The sequence below is a fragment of the Canis lupus genome, chromosome 6, assembly GCF_011100685.1.
Source record: "Canis lupus familiaris isolate Mischka breed German Shepherd chromosome 6, alternate assembly UU_Cfam_GSD_1.0, whole genome shotgun sequence".
NCBI lineage: Eukaryota > Metazoa > Chordata > Mammalia > Carnivora > Canidae > Canis > Canis lupus.
The window spans coordinates 16,022,097-16,045,515 of NC_049227.1; the positions used below are offsets into that span (position 1 = coordinate 16,022,097).

At 58.4% G+C, this 23,419-nt stretch overlaps 2 protein-coding genes across 2 annotated transcripts in view; one reads left to right on the forward strand and one right to left on the reverse strand.

Moving 5' to 3' along the window:
* Nucleotides 1–22,675, forward strand: part of C6H7orf50 (chromosome 6 C7orf50 homolog) — a 147,898-nt gene extending 125,223 nt beyond the window's left edge. The window contains exons 6-9 of the mRNA XM_038539693.1: nt 2,653–2,814; nt 8,030–8,138; nt 9,098–9,312; nt 22,458–22,675. Of these exons, the coding sequence (XP_038395621.1) occupies nt 2,653–2,814; nt 8,030–8,074 (207 nt within the window). The 3' untranslated portion in view covers nt 8,075–8,138; nt 9,098–9,312; nt 22,458–22,675. The remainder of the gene's footprint in view (nt 1–2,652; nt 2,815–8,029; nt 8,139–9,097; nt 9,313–22,457) is intronic.
* CYP2W1 (cytochrome P450 family 2 subfamily W member 1) lies at nt 7,621–15,439 on the reverse strand. Its single transcript, XM_038539683.1, has 9 exons — nt 15,241–15,439; nt 13,572–13,734; nt 13,122–13,271; nt 12,890–13,047; nt 11,311–11,484; nt 10,832–10,970; nt 10,532–10,716; nt 10,222–10,363; nt 7,621–9,920 (listed from the first exon to the last, which is right to left on the reverse strand). Exons 1-9 carry the CDS (start codon nt 15,412–15,414, stop codon nt 9,700–9,702), a joined length of 1,506 nt encoding a protein of 501 aa, XP_038395611.1. The 5' UTR covers nt 15,415–15,439; the 3' UTR covers nt 7,621–9,699.
* Nucleotides 22,676–23,419: the final 744 nt, after the last annotated feature.

The window sequence follows — 23,419 nt, forward strand, 5'->3', positions numbered from 1 at the left end:
GGGAGACCTCTGTGGAGAAAGCACCTAACAGCCACAGTCTGAAATGAGGCTATGGGTATGGCAGGGTGGGGAGGGCAGATGTCCACACAGATGCCAGGGTGTTGCAGGAGTCACAGGCTGGCAGTGTGACCTGTGGCAGAGCCTCACTTCGGAGCAATGACACCGCATGCTTTCCCTGTGACCCTACTGTCCTGCACAGCCCCATGGCAGCTCTCCACTCCCTGCAGCTTAGGGCACAGACTTCTGTCCCCAGAGCTCTTGGGAGCAGGTATCACACACAAGGAGCCAGCAGGAAGCTATGTGCAGAGACCTCTGTGCCCTGACCACCCGTCCCGGGTCTGTGTCCCCCCCTCTGCTCCCTGGGGCTGGAGCTGCTCCTGCACAGAGGTGCTGGGCAGTGACCACAGGCCAGGCCACTCCCAGCCTTTGTAGACACACTGCTTCCTGAGGGAGCCCCAGGGCACCTCCGGAACCACTGCTGCAGCCAGATGGCCCTTGCTTCCCGGTTATCCGCATCCCCCTGAGGCCACCTAGTCATCACAGCAGTGCGAAGTGTGCTGGGGAAAGGTCATAATTTTGATGAAGCCTGATTTTTCTATTTATTCTTTTGTTGTTTGTGTTTTTTGTGTCATAACTAAGGAATCATTGCCTATCCCAAGGTCAGGAAAACTCTCCTGTTTTCTTGTAAGGGTTTTTTAGTTTTGTTCTTGCAAATTTGGGCCTTTGACCTATTGGTGTTAACTTTGTTTTTTTGTTTTGTTTTGTTTTTGTTTTTGGTTTTTTTTTTTGTTTTTTTTTGGTGTTAACTTTGTATGTGGTGAGTTAGGTGTGAATACACACCATCCATTGAATAGACTGTCCTCCCCACAGTGGATGGACTTGGTAACAGAAAGGCGGCCCAATTTCAAAATGGACAGAGGGTCTATGTAGACGTTTCTCCAGATCAGATGATTCAGGTAGCCAGTGAACACCTGCAGAGGAGCCCAGCATCACTGGCATTGGAGGAAACACCCACCACACCAGGGTGACCTCTGTAAGCAAGGACGGCCAGTGACGCCTGTTGATGAAGACACAGCTTCCCTCTGAGATGTGCTGCTTATAGCATCTTATTCCCGTGTTATGAACAGATCATATCTCCTTATCTCTCTAAGGATGGTAACAATACAGTTGCGATATCTTCTCTCTGTATAACTTTTATTTTATCCAGGTTGCATGGTGTGTTTACGTGACCTGGCCTCTGACTTTGGAATCAGAGACTTTGCTCAGATGTGGTACCCTGTGGGTGTAGCCAGGGCTGCAAGCACCCTAGTGGCCTGTGTGCTTCCGTGCCAGTTGATAGGCTTGGCTCAGGATCTTGGATCTTCTCTCCTGTATTCTTAGATTTCAGAATAGAATCTTCTAGTCTTGCTGCAGGACACAGGCTTGGCTGTCAACACTATGGAAGCTGGTGAGGGGGTGGGCAGCCAGTCGGGGGGCAGCGCATGCAGGGAGGGGATGGGGACAGCATGGAGTAGAGGGCAGTGCAAGATGAAGGGAGGCAGCCTGTGGGAGAGCAGTTGGGAAGGCTCCCCCTCAGTAAGTGAACTCTCGTGCCCTCTCCCTGTGCCCAGCAGTGTGCCTAGCCCACCACACTGGAGTCCCTGCACTTCCTGTGTCAATGGCTGTAGGTGCTCTGGGTGATCCATCTAGGAAGCCGTTGCTGAATCCCAGGTCATGAAGATTTTCTGTGATGTTTTCTTTTAGAGTTTATTAACTCACACTTCTAGGTTTCTGACCCCTTCTGAGCTGAGGTCTGAGTACAGTGTGAGGTAGGCTCCAGCTTCCTGCTCTTGCACATGGACATCCAGGGGTCCCAGCCCCGTCTGTTGGAACCACAGCTCCTTCCCCCATCAAATGGTCCTTGTCAGAACCAGCTGACCGTGGGTGGAGGGTTACCACCTGGGCCTTAGCGCTGTCCCCTTGCTCTAGGCATCTGTCCTTGCCAGTGCCTCTACCTCCACTACTGTGGCTTCAGACTTGAGATGTGGGGGTCACTGGCAGTTCTTAAGTGGATCTGGCCATTCCTTTGCTCTCGCCTCTGGATGGGACCAGCTGAACCTAGAGTCAGGTGGGTGGGGGTGACAGCAGCAGAACTCGGTTTTATCAGCATGGGCTTCATCCCCCTCAGACCTCCATTCTTTGTCCTAGAAGTCTCTCTCCTCACTAATGTGTGTTTACTTTTGGCTTCGTGGCATTTTGGAAGGGGTAGGAACCCGTGGCTGCTGAGCCTGAAGCCAGTAGAGGGAACAGCCTAGGACTGGGAAAGGGTCACTGCAGGAGGCCCGCCCTTCCTCCTCGCCTCCCCAGTCCCATGGTCTTGCAGACCATGGACAGAACGGGAGCAGGTGTGTGGCACAGGCCCTCCCCCACCCCACCTGTGTAGTTGGCATACCAGGGGCTGATGGGGTGCTGCTACCTGGCCGCCGAGCTCTGCGGGCCTGGTGCAAGGGTGGGGGTTCCTCTTGCAGGCGCAGGGGTGCAGCTGCTGGGCCAGGAGTTCTGCCTGGAGCTTGGGGCCAGACTGTGAACACCTCGTTTCTCCACTACTCAGCATTCACGCTCCACACGCTACCCTGCCTGGTCCCTGACACCCTAATCCTCTTCCCATCCCAGGTTCCTGATGAGCTCTTCTCCACACTGCTGGCCTACCTGGAGGGACTCCAGGGCCGGGCCCGGGAGCTGACAGTGCAGAAGGCAGAAGCCCTGATGCAGAAGTTGGACGAGGCTGGCGGCATGGACCCCCTTCCTCAGGGGAAGACCCAGCGCATCCGGCAGGTGCTGCAGTTGCTCTCCTAGGGGGGTGGCCAGTGGGCCAGGGCCACTCTCAGGATGCAGCTGGCTGCTGCCTCCCGGAGGTGCGGCCCCAACGAGGGACAGGCAGGCTTACCAGCAGATCAGTGACCAATGGGCCTAGGGACTCCCGGGTACTGAGTCCCCGTTCCTGCTGGCTCCTGACCCTTGGAAGGACTAACTCTGGCCAAACTGTTTATAGATGATGATGTGTTTTCGTCCCTTTACAGCAGAATGTGACCACTCCAACATAACCTAGAAGATGCCATCCTGGCTTCAGGCCCCCAGGGAAGTTGCTTATTGAGGGAAAGGTCTATTTTTCTACTGGAAATGTCTTAGAGACTGACCAGGGCCAGCCCTTCCCTCCAGCTGTAGTCTGTGCCTGGTGGGGGGTGAGAGTGCCTCTCTGCTGCCGGCCACCAGCATCCTGGTCACCTGCCTGCATTCCCCAGTGGGTCTGGGCCATGGCTCGCCCATCCCTCACCTCCCTCCTTGAGTCTGCTGGGGCCTCACTGACCAGTCCCAAGGAAAACCTGGCTGTGTTTTCAATAAAACCGGCCGTGTCTGTTGGCTATGGCTCTTATTCTGTGCATCTTATTCTCATTTGCCTGTCCCAACTGTGAAGAGCTTTTCCTGAGCGTGCATCAGGCTGTGGCTGTGGCTGAGGCCCCCCAGGACGGCATCCCGGCAAGCTCCCCATGTGGCACAACTGTCTCTTGGCACTGAGCACTTGCTCTATAGGCCTCTGTTTGCAGATACTGGCAGTGACCATATTGGCTGCCCTCCCACAGCCACCCCAGCAAGGAAACAGGCCTGCTGTCTGCACAAACACGGGACATGCTTGCCCCATTCCCAGAAAACCACATGTGCTGAACTCTCTCAAAAGTCACTTAGGGCACGGAGGCCCACACCTCCTCTGCTTGGGCCACGTGCACACAGCAGGCCTGCCCTTCCCAGGACCTGTGGAGAATCTCATAGGGTGGCAGACAAGTGTGGTGGTCTTAAAACCTGTCCACCAAGGCTTTTGATGCTCTGCCCCTGGAACATAGCTCAACTTCCAGCATGGGAAGAAGCAGAAGTGACGCTGTGTGATCCTGGAGCAAGGGCAGGAGGAGGAGGCAACTGGTGCTCTCCCAACGTTTGCCCTTGAGACTTGGCCCACTGACATGGGATGCCCCAGTCATGTGAGGAGGCCACATGGGGGGTGCTCAGGTGCTGATGAGTCTGCAGATGGCTGCTTCCCCAGGTGACATGGGCTGTAGCAGAGATGAGCTGTCCCCACCACGTCCTGCTCATGTCACAGGTTTATAAACTGTATTCCAGGGGCGTGTGCAGTAGGTAACCAGGACACCATGAAGCTTGTCAGGTGACCTGCTTACGTTGTACATCACAGTGCTAATAGAGTCAAAAGGCTGCAGGCCTGTGTGTAAACTCCTTATTCTAGGAGAAGGCCTGGGGCCAGCCAAGCCCCCCAGCACCATCCTCCCGAGGGCTGTCTGGATGCCAGTCCAGTGGCCCTGACAAGGCGCCAGGGGCAGTGACGTGAGCAGGCCTGAGCCCTGGGGCCAAGCCACAGCGAGGGGTGCCTAAGGGCTGTCTGTGAGCCCCTCACTCACCAAGGCTGCATGGGGCCACTGGGCCAGGAAATGTCTTGACAGTGGCTGGTGATTTCCCTCCCAGCTGTCCCCCAGCAGTGCCCCCTAACAGTGTCGCACCCCCCACAGTGCCAACACCCCCAGCAGTGTCCCCCACAGCGCTGTCCCTTTCCAGCTGTTCCCCCTGCCAGCATCCCCTCCCAGCGATGTTCCCCCCCCCCAGCAGTGCCCCCTCAACACCATCCCCTCCCAGCGCTGTCCGCCCCCCCAGGCCATCCTTCCCCCAGCAGTGCCCCCCACCCCCAGCACCATCCCCAGCCTCAGGTTCTACTGTGACTTCAGCTTCAGTCATCATGAAGCACCTGTGCTGAGGGACACTTCTGAATGATGAGGTTAGGGCCTCAGGTGCATGGGCCCAGGAGCACCCCACTACTTCAGAGGGGCCTGGGCTGGTCCTTGGGCCTACCCTCGTCTCACCTGTAACCCAGACCCCTGGGTTCTCAGGGTCATGCTGCCCCACCTCCCACCCAGCCCTCACACCTCAGCGGCACCCCTGTGGTAGGGGTGATGCTCCACTACTTCCTGGCCCCCATCCACTGGTGCAGCTGGAATCCCTGTCACACACATAAGCACGTGTCCAGTTCTGGGTGGGAGCAACTGGTCCAACCCCTTCTTTGTCCCAGGTGGCTTCTGGAGACAGATGACAAGTCCTGACTCCCTAGTACCTGTCAGGTGAGTACTTGAGCAGAGAAGCCCTCTGGCACCATGAGTCGGTGCAGGTCTGTGAGAGCATTATGGCACCACAGACAATCTGAGTGCCAGCCTGGCTGTGTCCCAGCTTTGAGGCACCCTGAAAACTGTTCTGAGAACTAGACATAGAAAGGAAGACCCATAAGATACAAGGAAAGGGCAGATTTTTTTTTAAGGAATCAGCTGATTGATCAAGAACCATAGCTCTGGGTTTCTTGGCAGCCCCATTGGAAAGGGAAATGTGATGGGTCCCAAGTCCTCATTTTCTGTTGCTAGAATTGGTGGGGATAGCAGGATGCTCCCCAATACCAGACGCGGGGGCTCTTTCCTCCCTATGAGCTCCTGTTGGAGCATGAAGTGCTGTGCTCTCGGGAAGGTACAGAGGGAGGTGACACATGTCACCTGGACAAAGCTGTCGACAGGCATAGGTGTGGGTGTGGGCCCAGCCTCAGTTGCTAGGGATGCCAGTCCAGTGGCCCTGACAAGGCGCCAGGGGCAGTGACGTGAGCAGGCCTGAGCCCTGGGGCCAAGCCACAGCGAGGGGTGCCTAGGGGCTGTCTGTGAGCCCCTCACACACCAAGGCTGCATGGGGCCACTGGGCCAGGAAATGTCTTGACAGTGGCTAGTGATTTCCCGCCAACACCCCCAACACTGGAAATAACTCAGATGTCTATTGGCAGCTGAACAGGAAACTGAAGTGCACGGTGCTCACCAGTAAAAGGGAAGAAGCGTGAATACGGGCCACTGCGGGGCACTGGGTGGGGGAAGACAGGCCACTAGGGCACGCTGTTGACACCACTCAAATGAAATCCTGGAGACGGTGGCCCAGCTCATCTGCGGTGACAAAACACGAGGCAGGGGCTGGGTGGATGCTCGGGCACCAATGTAGCCTATGGCTACCCGGGGTATGCAGGTGTGACACACACTCAACCTCCTTATTCATGACACCCCAGGGGGAACAGAGACAGGGTCTCTCTGCAGAGTTCGAGGCAAAGCACTGGGCTCTGGAAAGAAAACGGTAAAACAGGCTTGTTGTCACCTTAACATCTGTTCTCACCGAAGCTCTATGCCTCCATCACATAGACGGTCTCAAGCACCACTAGGATTCAGAATAGGCGATGGCGGGGATGGGACTTCAGGCGGGGGTGTGGGTGTCAGACTCAGCAGGCCCGTCAGCACCACCAACAGTGGCCTGCAGCCCCTACCCCCACCCTCCGGCGTAGCAGCCTTCCTCGGGCTTCCCTTACGTCTGGGGAAACATGACTTCCTATGGTAAGAAGTGGGGACCAGCTACCAAGTTGCCGCTCACAATGCTTTTCCTCCCCAGGTCCCAGAAGAACTGTCTGTTTTTAAATAAATCAGTCTTTATCCAGTGGGAATGTCTCTGACAGATACTGCCCTGCCCAGTGGCAGGCAGGAAGCTTAGGGCTAGAGGGGCCTCAGGACCAGGACTCTCAGCCCCCCGTGTGTCTGTCCCTACAGCGTGGTGGGCCCCCTTCTTTGCAGGGGGAAGGCAGCCCCAGGCCAGGGTCTCCATGTGATCGCTAAGCCAGGCCTGCTGGGTGGGGTCCAGGGCGGCCATGGAGATGCGTGTGTCGTTAATGTGCTGGTGACCTCGTAGGTCAGACATCAGACTTGGCACATTGTTCTCCTTTAGTGTATAAAATGCTTATTTTGTGTCAATTCCATAAAGTAGGGTGAAAAGGGATGGATATTCCCCAGGTTTTCCCCAGTCGGCAGCCTTGGCTCTCCTTGGTCCCAGCCAGCTGGCCCAGCCGCAGCCCTCACTTCACAGCACCTGGTGAGTTCATGGCAGGGGTTAAGGGAACCTGAGAATGGGGGACTCAGGGATCCCCTGCAGAGGCTGCTTGCCTCCCAAGCATTGACCAGGCTGGGTGAGGGTCCCGCGTGCACCAGCCCTGTGCCCAGCCCACCTCAGATCTGCATCCATGCCAAGCTGTGAGTACCTGGTGTGGGGACCCCAGGAAGCTCAGGCTCACATCGTGGACCAGCAGGGCATTAAGATCACTGTGGGGATCTCATGCCAGAGCTGCCATGTACCCTCCACCAGAGCCCCCCACCCTGTCCCACCTGGAGGACCCACCCTGGGGGAAGGGACCCAGAGCAGCACATTTGTGGAGGGCTTTCCACTAGGATCTACACCTTCCCACTTGGCAGAAAGGCTTCTCAAATTTGTTCTTGGCCAATTAAAACATCAACTAGTCCTACTGGCTTCTTTGGAGAAAACATAAGTCACTAGGGAGAGTGGTTCATTTTGACACCTGTTCTTAGAAGTTAGGAAACACGTGGCTCAGGTTCTGCATCCTGCCCCTGCCTGAAGCCCACCAACGCGGGAGGTGCAGCAGACCCCACTCCTATGCGAGGAGTGGCTTCTGGAACCAAGGTCCAGGCAACACGGTGTTTGCCATAAAGATAGGAGACTTTCGTAACAGCAGCTTTTCGCTTGGAATGCTCACATTTCCCCTGTTCTGGCTTTCCATGTTCTCCCATCAACCCCGTCCCCAGCAGCCAAGTCTCTTCAACCCACAGCTTCTTGAAAGGGTTTCCACAGCCATTCTGGAATATTCTGCGTCCTCTGAAGAATGCTGTCGATTTGTTCACTGAGATGAACTTAGGTCAGATCCGTGGTCCTTGCACCATGCAACTGCAGAGTAAAGTGGCCCGGCCCTCAGGGCAGGCTCCCGGACTCTCTGTGGGTGTCAGGTATTTCAGACAGAAGGAATAGAAGGACAGAGTGCATACTCCTAATCTGCCACCAGCTTTTCCTAGAAACAAACCCATACTGGCACAGTCCATCACCCCTCCCCCAGAACACCCCTTCTCTTCCTCCACAGGGGTCCTGCACAGACACGGCACATCTGGAAGCATCCGTGGTTTGAGGTTTATATGTTGATCGCAACAGTCCTGGGCGGCTTCATTTTCACCCCTGGACATGGCTCCCAGGTAGGGTCATGCCCTGATCCCGTCGTTTCTCCCCTAGGGGGCACCCTCTGTGTACACTGGGACTGTGGGCCTCAGGGACCCCTTTCTGCAGCTGCACCGGGACTTGTCCCGATGCCTGGTTTATACTCCGTGGGAGCCTCCCCACAATGTTGCCAACACTTCACGTGACTGAAGAGCCCAGTGTTCACTGTGACGTGTCCACCCGCCCCCAGGGAGGCCCTCTGACCCCATCTGCACGCCCCCTGTCCTGTCCTCCCTGGGAGGGGTTACGCCCAGTGCATTCCCCAGAGAAGGTGGTGCTGTCAGGCTAGCTACTCAGGCAGAATGGACCAGCATAGCTAACTCCCTGTCCCATCCTCAACCCACCCCTCCACCCCTCTGCCAGCTTGCCCTCCTGTATGCTCTGCCTCTGACGCAGATAAGGTTTTGAATTTAAAAAGCAAAGGCTTCTGTCATGGGAAAAAAAAAGAGGATCGGAAGGGACCAGAGAAAAGGCTCTGGAGTATGGCAGCTGGTCAAGAGGCTGCCTCACATTTCCTGCCAGCCCCCTGCACCCCCCACCCAGAGCCTGGGACAGGGAAGGGTGGCCAGGGTGGCCTAGAGCCACCATAGTGCCCACTCCACCCTGCCAGGCTCCCAGGCCACCAAAGTACAAGACTAGATAGCTTTGAATTTCAGATAAACAGGAAGTGGGTCGGTGTGGGGGTGTCCCATGGAGGTCCATAGAGAGCCCTTGCTGTGCACCCCTGACCTGGCATCTCTGGGCCCTGTCAGCCACAGCGCCTTGCCCAAGAACATCTCCTAGGGGCCTTGGTACATTTTGAGTGTAGAGAATGGAAGCTGGGCTTTGGGGTCTGTGCACCCATTTGCGACAGGGTCAATTGTGAGGGGGCTTCCGGCATCATCCCTGCAAACTCCTGCTCATCCTTCCTGCTCAAGTTCTGCTGTTACCCCTTCAGGGTCCCCGATCCTCTGGGTGGCAGCTGTCCCTCAACTGGCCCATGTCCAGGGCTCAGGGTCCTGGTTTCACGGGCCCCGAGGAGTCCCAAGAACAGGATGGAATCTGCAGGAGCCCCAGCCATCCAGGGCCTGGCACAGCACAGACTGAACCTGCTGGGAACGCAGGTCTCAGGCTGGACTCTGAGTGGATGTCACCTTGCACCCCCAACTGCAGGTAGACATCTGTGCCTGGGGGGCACCTGTTCCCCACTGGCCCTGTGGGGAACTGTGAGGGTAGCATGGAGGGGGAGTGGGGAGAAGAGGCAGCAGGGAGCCCAGGAAGGCATGCATGGGGGTGGGTTGGGAGGGGGTGCTTCACTGCTGGAGTGTGAGGGGCACCTAAGGTACGGGTGGGGGGTCTGAGGGCAGAGGGCAGGGAGGGAGCTCAGCTGCCCTGGGGAGACCGGAGGAGGAGTATAGACGACTCCAGGTATGGGGAACTGAAAGGAGACTGAGCCCCTAAAGAACAGGATCAGGCCAAGGAAGGGCTTTGGGGGCCCCATGAGGGGCTGTCTGTCTGTCCATCCACAGAGCACCTCAAGCCGGGATCTGGGGGAGTGACTCAGACCCTCCCCCAGTCTCCTTGGTCATAGCCCCCAGGCCTGGGCACCGCACAGAGGGCCTGGGCTGGAGGTCGCATGGTGAAAGCCGGGGCGGGTGTGGTGTCCAGGGCATCGGGGCTGAGGCCCGGTGGGGGCAGCAGGCGATACCTGTGGAGGAGACCAGCAAAGAGCAGGAACAGCTCTGACCTGGCCAGGCTCTCCCCTACACAGACGCGGCGGCCTGCAAAGGAAACCAAGGCACAGGCTGGGGTCTCCAGGTCTGCTCTTTGCAGGCTGTGCCAGGGAGCTGGCCAGTTTCCTAGAGTAGAGGGAGAGGGGAGTCTCTGGGGGGATGAGAGAGGGCTCAGAGTGGGGGCTATCTGAGAGCAAGGTCTGCAATAACCGGGATGCAGGCCAGCTCTGAGGCTACGGACAGTGGGAGGCCCAGCAGGCTTGAGCCTGAGCTTCCGAGGTCTCTGGTGACCAGGCTATGTGGGGGTGAGGGGCCCCATGCTGCCCCCACCTGTGAGGGCAGTGGATACCTGCAGAGAAAGGCAGGAAGGCTGCCCGCTTCACAAAGCGCCCCTCAGCATCCAGGAAGTGGCCGGGATTGAACTGGCGGGGGGTCTCCCACTGTGTCTTGTCCAGGAGCACAGAGCTCAGCAGGGGGATCACAGGCGTGCCCTGTGGGCAGTGCAGCAGGTGGGCCTGGCACCCCCTCCCCTGGGGGTGTGCACGGAGAGAGAGGGTCCCCCCAGGGGACTCCCAGCGGGGCCCACCCTGGCCCAGAGCAGAGGGAAGGAGGGATGGAGGGCCCTGCCCCCTGTCAGGGTCCAGGAGGGGGGTGCCCACCTTGGGGAGCAGGTAGCCGCCCAACTGAGTGTCAGCCGCCATACACCGAGGCACGTGGGGCAGGAGGGTAATGAACCTCTGGACCTCATGCAGCACAGCATTGGTGTAGGGCAGTGACCGCTGGTCCTCCAGCTGGGGGGCCCGCCCGGGCCCCAGCACACGGTCCAGCTCCTCCTGCACCCGGCCTGCAAGTGAGAGGGTAGGCGCCAGTGTCTCTGGGAGCCTTGAGCCTCTAGGCCCTGCCAGACCCCCACCCACCAAGCAGGTGGCTGTGCGCTGGGAAGGGAGGCTGGAGCTCACATTGCACACTTGGGTGTTTGCCCATCAGGAGGGCAGCCCACTGCAGTGTAGCCGATGTGGTTTCTGTGCCAGCCATGACCATGTCCAGGGTGCAGGCCACCATGTTGGCCTCGGCAAACAGGCCTTGGGGGTCTTTCCCCTGCAGAGGTGAGTTTGATGGGACTTAGCTAGAGGTTAGGCCCCATGGAGCCCCCTATCCAGCTCTGAGCTCAAAGAAAGGATGGAAAACAGACTTGCTGGGAAGGCACAGCCAAGTCCACTGAGCACCTACTATGTTCTGGGCTCACCACATCCTTGCAGCCACCTGTTGAGGCAGGCACTGCAAATGCCCATTTCACAGATGGGGAGACTGAGGCTCAGAGGGACCCCCCAGCTGGGAGGTGGAGGGGTTGGAGTAGGACCAGCATGAACCCCACCCCAACTCTAGGCCCCCAGATGCCCCCAGGCCTCTTAGGTGGTAGGGTGGATCTTGCCCATACCTGGCCCTGCTGAATCAAGGCATCCATGTAGCTCTGCACGGGGCCTCCCCCGGGCATGGAGGGCCGCCGCGCCTTTAGGAGGGTCCTCAGGATGGCTCGAACCTCCTCTATCTTCCGCAAGACTGGCCGGTGCAGCTGGAAGAGGGCCCCGAGCCAGGGGTAGATGTTGAACAGCTGAAGACAGAGGGCGAGACAGAAGCTGGGGTTAGGGTGGAGGCCCCAACCACACCCACACCCCACCCCACCCCCACCCCCGCAGGCACGTTCACCTGTCCAGGTCCCCTCCCCAGACGCAGCCCCAGACTCCAGGCAGGCAGCCTGGGTGGGTCCTGCCCGTGGCCACAAGAGGGCGCCCAGCTTCGTGTGCGGGGCCCCTGACCCTTCTGGTGGGAACAGCAGCGGGCGGGGTGAGGGTTGGGGGGGTGGACTCCAGAGGGGACTCCCACAAAACCCTCTGTCCCAGGTCAGGAAGGGGGGCACCGCTGGACAGGCCACACACCTTGATGGGGTGATATCACTCCTGCAGACGGCTGTGGTCATGCCCGCCCTCCATCCACCAGAGCCAGTAGGATGGAGAGGGGGAGAGGGTTGCCTGTGTGGGAATAACTGAACCCTACTACCAATTGTTAAAAATGACTTTGCAAACCTCAGAGCCTCGGCTGACCCTGCTGTGAAAGGGGGGTCATGGCAGCGTTTGACCAGGTGGTCTGAGGGGTCAGCACGTGCCCATCATGTAGATATCTGCGGCTCTCGGGGGTGTGCCCCAGCGCAAATGCGCTCCCTGGATCGGATGACACAGAACGCCTCTGTGGTGAGGAGCTGGCACAGGGACAGAGGCTTGGGAACTTCTACTCCGACCTCTCTAACCTCCAGCCTCCTGGGGCTGCCTGCTTCGGCCAGGAGGCCAAATCCTCCCGTCCAGAGGACGTCAGAGGCTCCTAGGACCGAAGCATGAGGGCCAGAGACTCTGTGGTCAGCCCTGGCCTCCTGCCCATGACCACGGGTCCATGAGAGGCCGGGAGCTATGACATCACCGTAAATGCACACACCACAAGCAGATGGATGCGCTTAGCGAGTTATCACACAAATGGTCATGACAGCAAATACCTCACATTTTGGGAAAGAGTGAAATGCATGTGCCCCTGGGAATTCTGAATGTCAGCAGGCCCAGTTCATGTCATTTCTGTGAAGAACTCGTTTTGGGTGGATGGTCCCTGGGTTTAAGGTCTGGGAGGACAGGACACATCGAGGGAAGACATGCTCAGTCCCCATCCCCACCTCTGAGCAGGTACGTCTGCTACTGATGGGCAGGTGTGGGAGGGGGCAGATGGGGACCCCTGTCCTATACCCCCCTCATGCCCAGAGGGCACAGGGGACTGGCCTGGGGTCACATGGCCAACTGCTGTCAGAAATAGGACAGGCCTTGGGCCTCCTGGCTCTTAGTCTGGTGCTGCTTTTGCAAGGTAGCAGCTCACCTATCTATGGCAGGGGCAGTGTTGAGACCACCCCCCACCCCAGTCTCAAGCCTGTGTTCAGCTCCCTGACCTCCACCCCAAGGCTGGGAGCAGCCACCTCTCACCTGCAGGCTGGGGGTCCCCAAGAGGACCATGACCTCATCGATCAGGCTCAGCAGGGACACAAACACAGGATCCTGGTAGTCGAACCGCCGGCCAAAGAGCAGTGTGAACGTGATGTTGGAGGGTGCCCAGCCGAGCAGGGCCAGGGGGAAGGGCTGACCTGGAGGAGTCGGGAGACAAGCCTTAGGGGGTGAGGGTCACCCTCCCCCCAGGAGTCTCCCTACCCCTACTCACCTCTGTAGCAGTCCAGCTGCCCCATAAGGCACCTCAGCTCCTGCAGGACGTTGTCAGCCATGGGCCCCCTGCCCACACCCAGGCCATGGAGGGTGCGTATGGTGAACTGGCGAGCGGCCCTCCAGCGTGCCCCTGACGAGAAGAAGATGCCTGCAGGCCAGAGGAGTTGCCCGTGAGCAGCCCGGGGTGATGCAGGCAGGGGGCAAGTTAGGGGCCTGGCCTGGGCCTCACCCTAGTGCTGAGCCTATTCTCCCAGGAGCTGACCTTGTCAAGCCGTGTCCATCTTGTTGTGTCTTGGTCCCCTGCCATGTGGACACTGTGTCCCTCCCCAGGACCCACACTGGGCACACTCTCCTGCTGCTCAGAGAGGCAGACCTCCCTCTCCCAGGGTCCAGGAACTCCCTTGCTCAGCTAGCCTCTGCCCCCTCCCACCCCGCGCCGCACACCTACCCCCACCTCCCTGGATGAGCTGGAAGATGGCGATGGGGGGCCGGTCAGCCAGCTCTGGCCCCGTGCCCACCAGGGCCTCCCTCACAGCCTCGTAGCCAGCCAGCACCACCGTCTTCTGGCGCCCCAAGTGGACAGTGAACACCGGCCCATACTGTTCTGAGAGCTGGTGGGGACAGGAAGGAATCAGCCAGAGGCCCCACCCCCAAGCTCCCTGTGGCCCCCCCCAGGTGCAGCCCGAGCAGGGTAGGCCCTGGGGAGACTCAGAGTTAGGGATGGCCCAGGCAGGGTCTGTAGAAACCGACCAGCAGTGAGCATGTGAGCAAAGGTGCAGGAGGTGTGTTTGGCTGGGGCCAGGTCCAGGGGGCAGTGTCCTGTTTGTTCCCGCTGAGCCCCCTCCCCCTCCATTCCAGGGGTAGGGGTGGGGGCTGCCAGTGGTGCTGGAAGTACGGTCATGGCTTTCTTTTCAGGGGAAACAGCAGAGAGGGCTCCTTGGGACCCCAAGACGAGGCAGGCAGTAGAAGGGGCTGTCTGCAGGGTGGCTTGCAGTAGAAGCCCGGGGTCAGCACAGGGAGCAGAGGCCCTGTCCCCGCTCAGTCCCCCTTCAGCATTGAAGCCCAGACAGACAGGAGCAGGGAGTGCCCAGGCCTCGACTGGCCAGCTTGTCCCACACGAACCCCCCTGCCCAGCCTGGAGGCGCAGAACCAGACTGCACGGCAAGGGCTGGCCTCTGGGGCCCCTGTGTGTGCCTGTTCCCCTTCTGTGCCTTCACACATGGGGAAACAGACCTGGAGGCAAGATGTGAGTTGCTGTCCATCACGTACACTGAGGGGTGGAGCCAGACCTGCCCTTCCCATCCACACCCACTCTAGTCCCCGAATGCGGGACAGTGCCCCTGGGCATGACACCAGGCCCAGCCTGAGAACGCTGGCACCCAGGGTGCTTCCTGCAGCAGCTCTCCTAAGAGGCCAAGGCTGCAGCCCCTTCCTCTCTACCCACATGCAGCGCCTGGGGGCCACCAGGCAGCCTCGAGGAGGGTTTTGGAAGCAGCAGCACTTCTGGTGAAGGAGGGTGGAGTGGTCGTGGGAGGCGTGCCTGGTTGGGGCACGGTTGGCTGGGCTGTACTTGTGGGGGCCAGGCCTGCACCTCCTTTACCCGTGGGCCTGCCATCTCCTGGCTGCAGGGCAGGGCGGCCTGCTTTCAGCATGTGGCCAGGACCGGCCAGCCGGAAGCCCAGGCTGCAAGCAGCCACATCCAGCAGGTGCCCCCTACCCTGTAAGCACAGTTGTGTGCCAGTCTAGCTTCCTTCCCTCGCTGGACCTCTGCTGCATGGTACTACTCCTGGGAGCACCTGCCTCTTCCCCTCCATTGCCACCAGTCCTGGCTCTCCTGTAAGCGTTCATCAAATGCTGTCCCCTCCAGGAGGCCCTCCTGGCCTGACACTCCTGGCCCTCTGTTCCTTAAATAGCCTATCTGCTTCCCTGTAGGACGGGATGTCTTTCTCTTCCCCAAGGCAGGATGGGCACGTAGGCCTGCTGTGTCCCCTACCAGGCCAGCGCCAGGCTGGGACACAAAATTCCTAACCCATAGGGATCCTGGAAAACAGGCTCAGCTTCCCCTGAGATGGGTCTGGGGTGTCCAGGTGGCAGGAGCCCAACCTGCCCTGACCTACCTCCATCAGTGACTGGTCCTGCTGTGACACACGCAGTAAGTGCAGGTTTCCTATGAGCGGCAGTGGGCGGGGCCCAGGGGGCCAGCGAGAGGCTGAGGAGGGGGTGCGGGTGCAGGTTTGGAGCAGCCCCCAGAGCCCCAGGAGCAGCAGGATCCCCAGGAGCAGCAGGGCCATGAGGACGGCAGGCGGCGAGGCCCCAGCTCCCCACCCTGTGCCTTATAGGCCGCTGGGAGGGCGTGCCAGTGCCTCACCCCCCCAACCCGAGAATGTGGACCGAGCAGTTTGCAGGGGACAGCCAGGCAGCTTAAAGTGACAGGCGTGTGTGGAATGTGGGGTCGCGTCTGTGGCACGGAGCCAGGGGGCCAGGGGCCGTCCAGGGGGCTGGCATCTAGGCCTCACGCTTGGGGCATTTTCATCCCTTGCCTGCCAGAGAGAGCACACCGTGGTGGCCAGTCCTCCCCTCCTGGCAGGGCTCTGCCTTCTGCCTCCGTCTCCCCATCAGAACTGGGGCTCGTGGGGCTTTGAGACACTCTAGCTCTGAGGGGAGCCCCGAGTCTCCCTCAGCAGGGCCCATGGAGTAAGATGTCCATGGAGACGCTGGTGATGGATGGTCCGTGAGGGTCCGCAGAGCAAATGCCCCAAATCCCAGGGCCTTCAAAGGCTGCCAGAGTGTCCTCTGTAGAGTCTCTGAGTGACAACCTGCTCCCTGGTGGCTTTGAGGGCACTGTCACCTGGAGCGGGAGGCACTGGCCTGGGCTGGGTGGGGCCAGGGGCTGGCTGGGTTTATGAGCCCCCCACCCCTTGTCTATCTGTACTGAACTCTGGTCCTCTCAACCCCGGTGCCCCGGCTGGGAGGGGAGGAGGCGCCACTGTGGAAAGGAGCCGTGAGCAGCGGGAGGGCTGCTGGCATCAGAAGTGGCTGGGCCTGCTCTGCGCCACCTGCACTGACATGAGGCAGCTGGAACCCTGTCCCCGCACTGGGCCCCTCGCGGTGGGGCCGTCCCCTGGGGATGCCGTCCATGCCCCTGCACGAACCCCAGCACCGAAGCAGCACCCCTTCCAGCCTCCATTTGCACACCTCCTGTATCGGGGTGCTTACTGTCTGTGGGCAGACTGTCCCGTTGCACAGCCACAGGCTGCGGTGAAGAAGGACAGCTCTCTCACAGCTGTGTCCCGATCATTTGGACTGAGTGCCAGGTCCAAGGCCGCTACTAGGTGCATAGGCTGCAGGTCCTGGATGCCTAGGACAGTCCACGTAATTGACCCAGCAAGCATTTATTGAGCACCTGTGTGTGCTAGGCTCCACCAGTAGCTAGGGCCACAGAAATTGGTGGTCAGGAATCCAGAAAGGGCCCCCCAGCAGAGACCCCCTCTGCAGCAGAGACCCACGTGGCAGTGGCTTTGCCACTGGAACACCTCGGGCATTGCAGCTGAGCATGTGAGTCACCAGGGGGAAGGGTATTCCAGGTCCTGGAAGCAGGAGCAAGCAAGGCGCTGGGTGGAGAGCTGTGGGAGGGGGTGAAGGCAAGAAGTCAGGGTCGGAGGTGGGGGCCTGTCCTCCATGGCCTCCTCCTTTGGGTGGGTGAGGCCTGGGCACCTATGAGCCACACTGGGTGTGAAGCCCACACTTCTTGGCAGCCACCTAGGAGCAGGCACTGTCCCCTGCAGGGTGTGGCTGTGTAGGCTGCGGGGGAGGGGGGAACGGAGGGGGGACTTTACCAAACCACCCGGCTTAGCCAGTTCTTGGCATTTTACCTGCAAGACCCTTTAGCGCCTGCTGACAGCCTAGCGGGGTCACCCCTATTTCTCAGAAGAGGAAGGGGGCCAGGTTTGAGGCGCTCGCAGCGCCCCCCCCACCTCTGGGTGTGCTGGGGGTGAGGGGCATCAGGGCAGGGCCCCCATAGCACCCACCACGGTGCTTTGCCGGTATCCCACCCAGCGGGGCAGGGGTGTGGTGGTGAGGGGTGCAGACTTGGGAACCAGACACATCGAGTCAGACTCCCAACCCTGTCCCATAGGCCCCCTGACCCTACTGGTGTTTCCTAGGATCTAGCATGGACAGAGCCAGCAGTGTGTGACTGGGGGACGCAGCACAGGCCCCTGTGCACGGGGTGAGCCCGCCCCGTGGGCCAGGCTCAGGTGAGGCCAGCCAGGTACTGGGAGCTTCTTAGAGCCCGGCCAGCAGGGTTGGAGTCAAATCTGGGCCCTGAGGGTAGAAGTAGGGGCTTGGCTGTGAATCTTTCTGGCAACCGTGAGTGTGAGCGTCAATTCTTTCACATCCAGGCCTCAGAAAGACGCAGCTGGGAGGGGACCCAGCAGAGTGTCCCTGCCACTGTCTGGGGACAGGCCTCTGGCTGGAGCCTCAGGAAGCCTACCTGGCAGGAGTCCTTTCCTATAAATGGAGGTAGAATTTATGCCCAGTGAAGTCCAGCCTTTTCAGGGTACGGTTCTATAAGTTTTTACTAACTCCTATGGTCATGTGGCCACCCCCATGATCAAGATGTGGGGCAGTCCCATCCATCCCCCCAGATTCCCGTACCCCCCACGCTGATCCCTGCCCTGGTCCCCGCACCCCTGCACCTGTGTTCTGTTTCTACTGTTCCGCCTGAACCACATGTCATATCCATAGCAGCATGGGCAGTAGGGCTACAGGGTTCTCAGTATAGGATTCACATGGTAGCACGGGCCACGGGGCGATGGGGGTCATGGTGCAGGACTCCCAGGGTGGCACAGGCCAGGGCCCAGGAACCAGGGAAGGTTGGCAGAGTAATGAGTGCGAGAACGTCCATATCCTCATCCCTGGAACGTGTGAAAACACCAGGTTCCACACAAAGGGCATTAAGGTAGAAGGTGAACCGAATTTGCTGTCAGCTTATCCTAAGATAGGGAGACTGTCCTAGGTTGTCTGTGGGGCCCGGGAGGGTAGGAAGCGGTGGAGGTGAGCCAGAGCTGGGGCCCTGTGGGGACTTCTAGGGGCTGGCTGGGCTGCTCCAGGGTTGTGGGGAGAGCCGTGTCAGACTCTGACCTCAGGCATGATGTTGATGAACTTGTGTTTTCAAGTTTTGTGAATGAGGGCTCGAGAGTCAGAGGCCACAACTTGTGACCTGGCTTTGGAGTTGCACAGCTTTGTCACCTTGGGGTGGGGGGGTCCCGAGGCTGCCCCAGGTCCAAGGGGAAGGGCAAGGTTGTAGAAGGGTCTGTGGAGGACAGAGGTGGGGAGCAACTGTCCCATCTTCCCTCAGAGTCATCCCGCGTTCCCTGAGGGCTCAGGGTCCCTCTTCCCCGAGAGTGTGACCACTTCTGCTGTGTCCCCAAGGTCATGGGACTCAGATGCCCAAATGCCATGGACCCGCTGCTGGCCAGGCCTTGGGAAACCCTTCCCCACGACCTCCCAGGCCACCTGTCCTCCAGCTGCTCATCCGAGGCCCATCCTCAGCAACTTCTAGGGAGTGCCCACCAACACTGGGGACACATCCTGCTGAGGGCCCCAGTGGCCCCATAGCTCACACCTGTGTGACCCCTGGGGCTGCAGTGAAACCAAGAACCACAGCTGGGCATTTAGAACTCCCAGTAATACAGTCTGGCAGTTGGGACCAGAAGTCTGCACGGGGGCTCATGGGCCAGTTGGCTGCTTGAGGGCTCTCTGGAAGGACCTGGCCTGCCTCTCCCACCTGGCCCGCCATAGCCCATGGTGATTTCACCCCGGGATCCTCACCGCTCGCACAGAGATCGCTGGGCATGTCTTCTGCAGGGGCAACCAGTCAACCCACCACAGTCCAATAGGCTGTATCTCATGTGGAGGTGTTCCTGTGGATATTTATCCATTAAGCAGATGATGGACACACATCAGCGGGGGGTCCGTAGCCCACCAGCGACCTCCAGTGAAGTGAGCCTTCTCCTCGCCATGCCGCTCACTCATACGTCCTTCGACAGATACGCTGGCACCTGTGCTGCACCTGGTGCTGTGTGTGCCTGTTTGTGCTGGTTCTAATTTTATTCATGTGCAGCAAACAGCTCGTGTTCAAGCGAGTTTATATGTGCATGCAGCCATGAAACCTTCGCCAAGTTTGAGGGAGTGAACACCCCTGTCCACCCCGGAGTCTCCTCCCGCCCTTGTCTCCTTCCCTCTGTTCACTTGCTTTTTATTTTTGCGGTGACAGCGTGGCCGCATCAGACACCATACGGCTTCCTTGTCTCCTCTGCATTGTTCTGTCTCGTGGCCAAAAACATCCTGCTCAAAATACCTGTGTGCACATGTTGCAAAGGGTGCTGTCAAATCAGTTCCTAGAAAAAAAAAATCAGTTCCTAGAACCAGAATCCCCAAGCCAGGGGGCTGCTCCGCATTAGACTCAGCTGATTTTCGCCCCACGCCGGCAGGGCGTTGTGCCCACTGACCCCCGCGTGGCCTGGCTCTCCCCATGACTGCCCCTGTGGAGGCTGCTGGGAGGGGCCCTCGCTCACCGGCCCCTCTACAGCTGCTCCGGGTACTGCCCCCATCTGGTGCCAGTGCTGGGTGGGGGGCTGCTGGGATGTGTCCACGCCTCCAGCCCAGGCCAGCTTGCCAATTTTCTCAGCATAAAGAACAACTTTCAAGCTCAGCACTTCTGAGCTTCAGGGCTCTGCACATACCTCCTGGCTCCGCCACCTATGGGAACCTTCCTCCAAGGTTCATGGCGTCTGCCATGATTCTGTGCAGCGGGGACTCTTTGTAGGGGGAAAAAACCCAATCTGGCTGGAGTGGTGTACTGGGTGGAATGGCCTCCTGCCACAATCCATGTCTCCCTAGAACATCAGAATGGGCTCTTGTTTGGAAAGAGAATCTTTGTAGACATAACCAAGCTTAGATGAGGTCATCCCGGACTAGAGTGGCCCTAACTCCAATGTTGGGTGTCCTTAGCAGAGACAGAAGAGTAGAGGACATAGACACAGACAGAAGCCAGGTGACCCCGGAGGCCGAGATGTAGGCTGTGGCCATAAGCAGGGGATGCGGGGCAAGCAGGAGCTGCAAGAGGCGGGAAGGACCCTCCCCGAGAGCTGTGCAGGGAGCACAGCCCTGCCCACCTCAAGTTCAGCCTTCTGGCGTCCAGAGCCGGGGAGAATAAGTTGCTGGTGGTTTGCCCCCTCCTCCGCCCCCCGTGTGTGGTGTTTGCAGCCCCAGGCTCAAATAAGCAGTGTTCAGGGTAACTCCCCAATACGCAGAAATAAGGCAAATGGGTGACACTGTGTCCCTTCATCGTACCCCTGAAGTCCTGGTCCAGCCAGCCTGACTGAGCACCATCCGACCCTCCCAGGCAGGGCCGTGTATGTGACTTACATTCACTATTGACCAGGCCCAGGTGCCCTCAAGCCAGACGTTCATTTGTAGGAAACTAAAAAGCTGCAAGTGATTGTTTTTCCTGTAAAAATGCAAATCACTTCTGTCTGGCAGAAAAGATAATCCCAAAGATTATGGTTTATTGCCCTGTAAGACATTAACCTGTTCCAGGTTCAGCTGAGCAATCTGATTCTGGCATCCTCTCTTTTCCTCTGACCAGATGTGGATATATCAGGGTTGGGGCGCCCTTCCTAGAACCAGCCTTGCCATCTGGCCAAATTCCTTCATCCATGTGTTAAATGAAACTGACATATGCACAGTTTATATTGTTCTGAGAACTATGTTTTCATCCTTTTGAAAAGTATACTTTTGCAGCAGAATTTATTAAAGTGAAAAGACCTATGACATCTAGTTTCAGGCAAAGTTGGATCCAGGAGCTATTCTCATGCTGTGATTTTGCCCTCCTCTCCATTGAGAGCAGGCTCCCGGCCCTTGCCTCTGGCTGGGGGCTCATGACCATGGTGGAGGTGGCCTCAGGCTGAGACCCACCGAGGTCGAGTGACCCCAGCTGATGTCAGGCAGGTCATTTCCACCAAGGCCAGCCCACACTGCAAATTCTTGAGCAAAGCCAACAATGGATGTTTTACACCAGTGAGTTGGGAACGTTTGTTACACGGTGCTAGATAGCTCACAAGCTGGCTGCATAACCTGGGGCAAGAAAGTCCTTTCCGTGTGAGATGAAGGTAAGAACACCTCCTGAACCAGGTTCATCCTTCAATACAACTAACAACGTCCTCTGTGTACCAGGCACTGTTCCAGGGGCCCCGTGCCAAACAGCCTCGCATGGAGCGGGGTTCCAGAAACATCAGTTACTCCCCCACTTTTTGTATCCATGTGCTGCAGATAAAAATCCAAACATCTCATACAAAGCAATAATCATTTGCCAGGTATAGACATGTCAATTAAAAGCTGGCTGTCACCTCTAGGTCGCTGGGCCTCCAGTGCTTCATTGGTCCCTCTAGGCTGTTGGAGGGAGAGGCCCAGGCCACCGGGGGGGCAGGGCTGTCCTTTTTACTGCTAACTGGCGTGATCTAGTCAAGTGGAAAAGTGCTATTTGCTGGGTAATAAAAGCGTCTTTTGTTCACTGCCCTGGAAACATATTAACGAATAACCCAGTGAGTGGCCCCTAGTTCTAGCGCTTGCAATAGTCGTTTATGTGACCACATCAAGCTGCAGTTTTCCTTTTGTAGTTTCTAGCGGGCCCAGAACACTGGGCTGATTCTGATCAAGGCCTCAACAATTGGAGTGGGCTTTCCCTGTGGACCCCCAACGGACCCCACTGGCATTCAGCGCCAGCACGGAGCTGAATGCAGCCGAATGCAACCTCAGGCACAGACATCCAGTGGTGCCTACTGAGGAGGTGCAGGCGTGCTGGGGACCTGGCAAGGGGGCATCCAAGTTAGGCCTTGAGTAGGGGGCGCCCTGAGGTGGGGGCTGCGAGGACTCGTTGGCCTGGTACTTCTCTGCAAGGCCTTCAGGTGCTGGAACGGGCTCATTGGATCACATCAGGGTCTGGGGGAGGGGGAAGCGGGTGAGCTCTGTGGCTGAGGACCCAATCCGCTTAGGGCCTGGGACATGGTGGGCACACGCATGGGATGGAGGCATGGGTGCAGGCCGGAACTCTGGCAGAATCACAGAACACAGGTGCACACTTCCTCCCTCCACATGAAATCCAGAGGCCGGGTTTGGAGAAGAGGAGTAGTTGCCCAGGGTGCAGGGCTGTGGGCAGCTGTTCTTGGGAGAACTGGGGTCTCCACTTAGCCCTTTCACTGTTGTTGTGGTAGTAATCATAAGTGATTGCTGGAGCTGGAACCATTGTTGATGCACTTTCATTTCATCCTAGGCTGAGCTGCGTCCCCTGCCCCAAGTGAATTCAGATGTTGGCGACCTAACCCTCGATACCTAGGAGGTGACTTTGTTTGGAAATAAGGCTATGGCAGGGACACCTGGGTAGCCTAGTGGTTGAAAGTCTGCCTTCGGCTCAGGGCGTGATTCCAGGGTCCTCCGATGGAGTCCCGCATTGGGGTGCCTGCATGGAGCCTGCTTCTCCCTCTGCCTGTGTCTCTGCCTCTCTCTCTGTGTGTCTCTCATGAATAAATAAGTTAAATATTTAAAAAATAAAATAAATTTTGTTTATTTACTCATGAGACACACACACACACACACACACACAGAGGCAGAGACACAGGCAGAGGGAAGCAGGCTCCATGCAGGGAGCCCAACGTGGAACTCGATCCTGGGTCTCCAGGATCATGCCCTGGGCTGCAGGTGGCGCTAAACTGCTGAGCCACCTGGGCTGCCCCAATAAATAAATTTAAAAAAAAAAAAAAAAGGAAATAAGGCCATTGCAGATGTAATTAGGATGAAGTCCTTATAGTGGCCCCGCCCATCTGGCTGGTGTCCTTGTGAGGGGACATCTAGACACAGACACACAGGGGAGACCCCACAGGAGGGTGACAGCAGAGGCAGGGTGCATGCACCCACCCAGGAGCCCCAGGACTGCCGGTGACCATCCATAGTTTGGGCACAGACTGTGACAGGGTCTCCCCAGAACCTTGGGGGGAGCCAGACCCGCCACCCCTCTGTCTCAGACCTTGGACTGAGAGCTGATGGCAAGGACGCTTCTGCTGCTGGAGCCACTCAGTGTGTGGCCCTCACTCCCTCCTTATCAGGTAAGTCTCCCAGGTGCCTGGGGATGTGAGTGCACTTGCTCTTGGGCTTCTTGTGGACCGAAGCTGTGCGTCTGCTGGGCCTCTCTAGACTTGTTTCCGTATTATAAGGAAAGAACAACGGGTCTCTGCCACT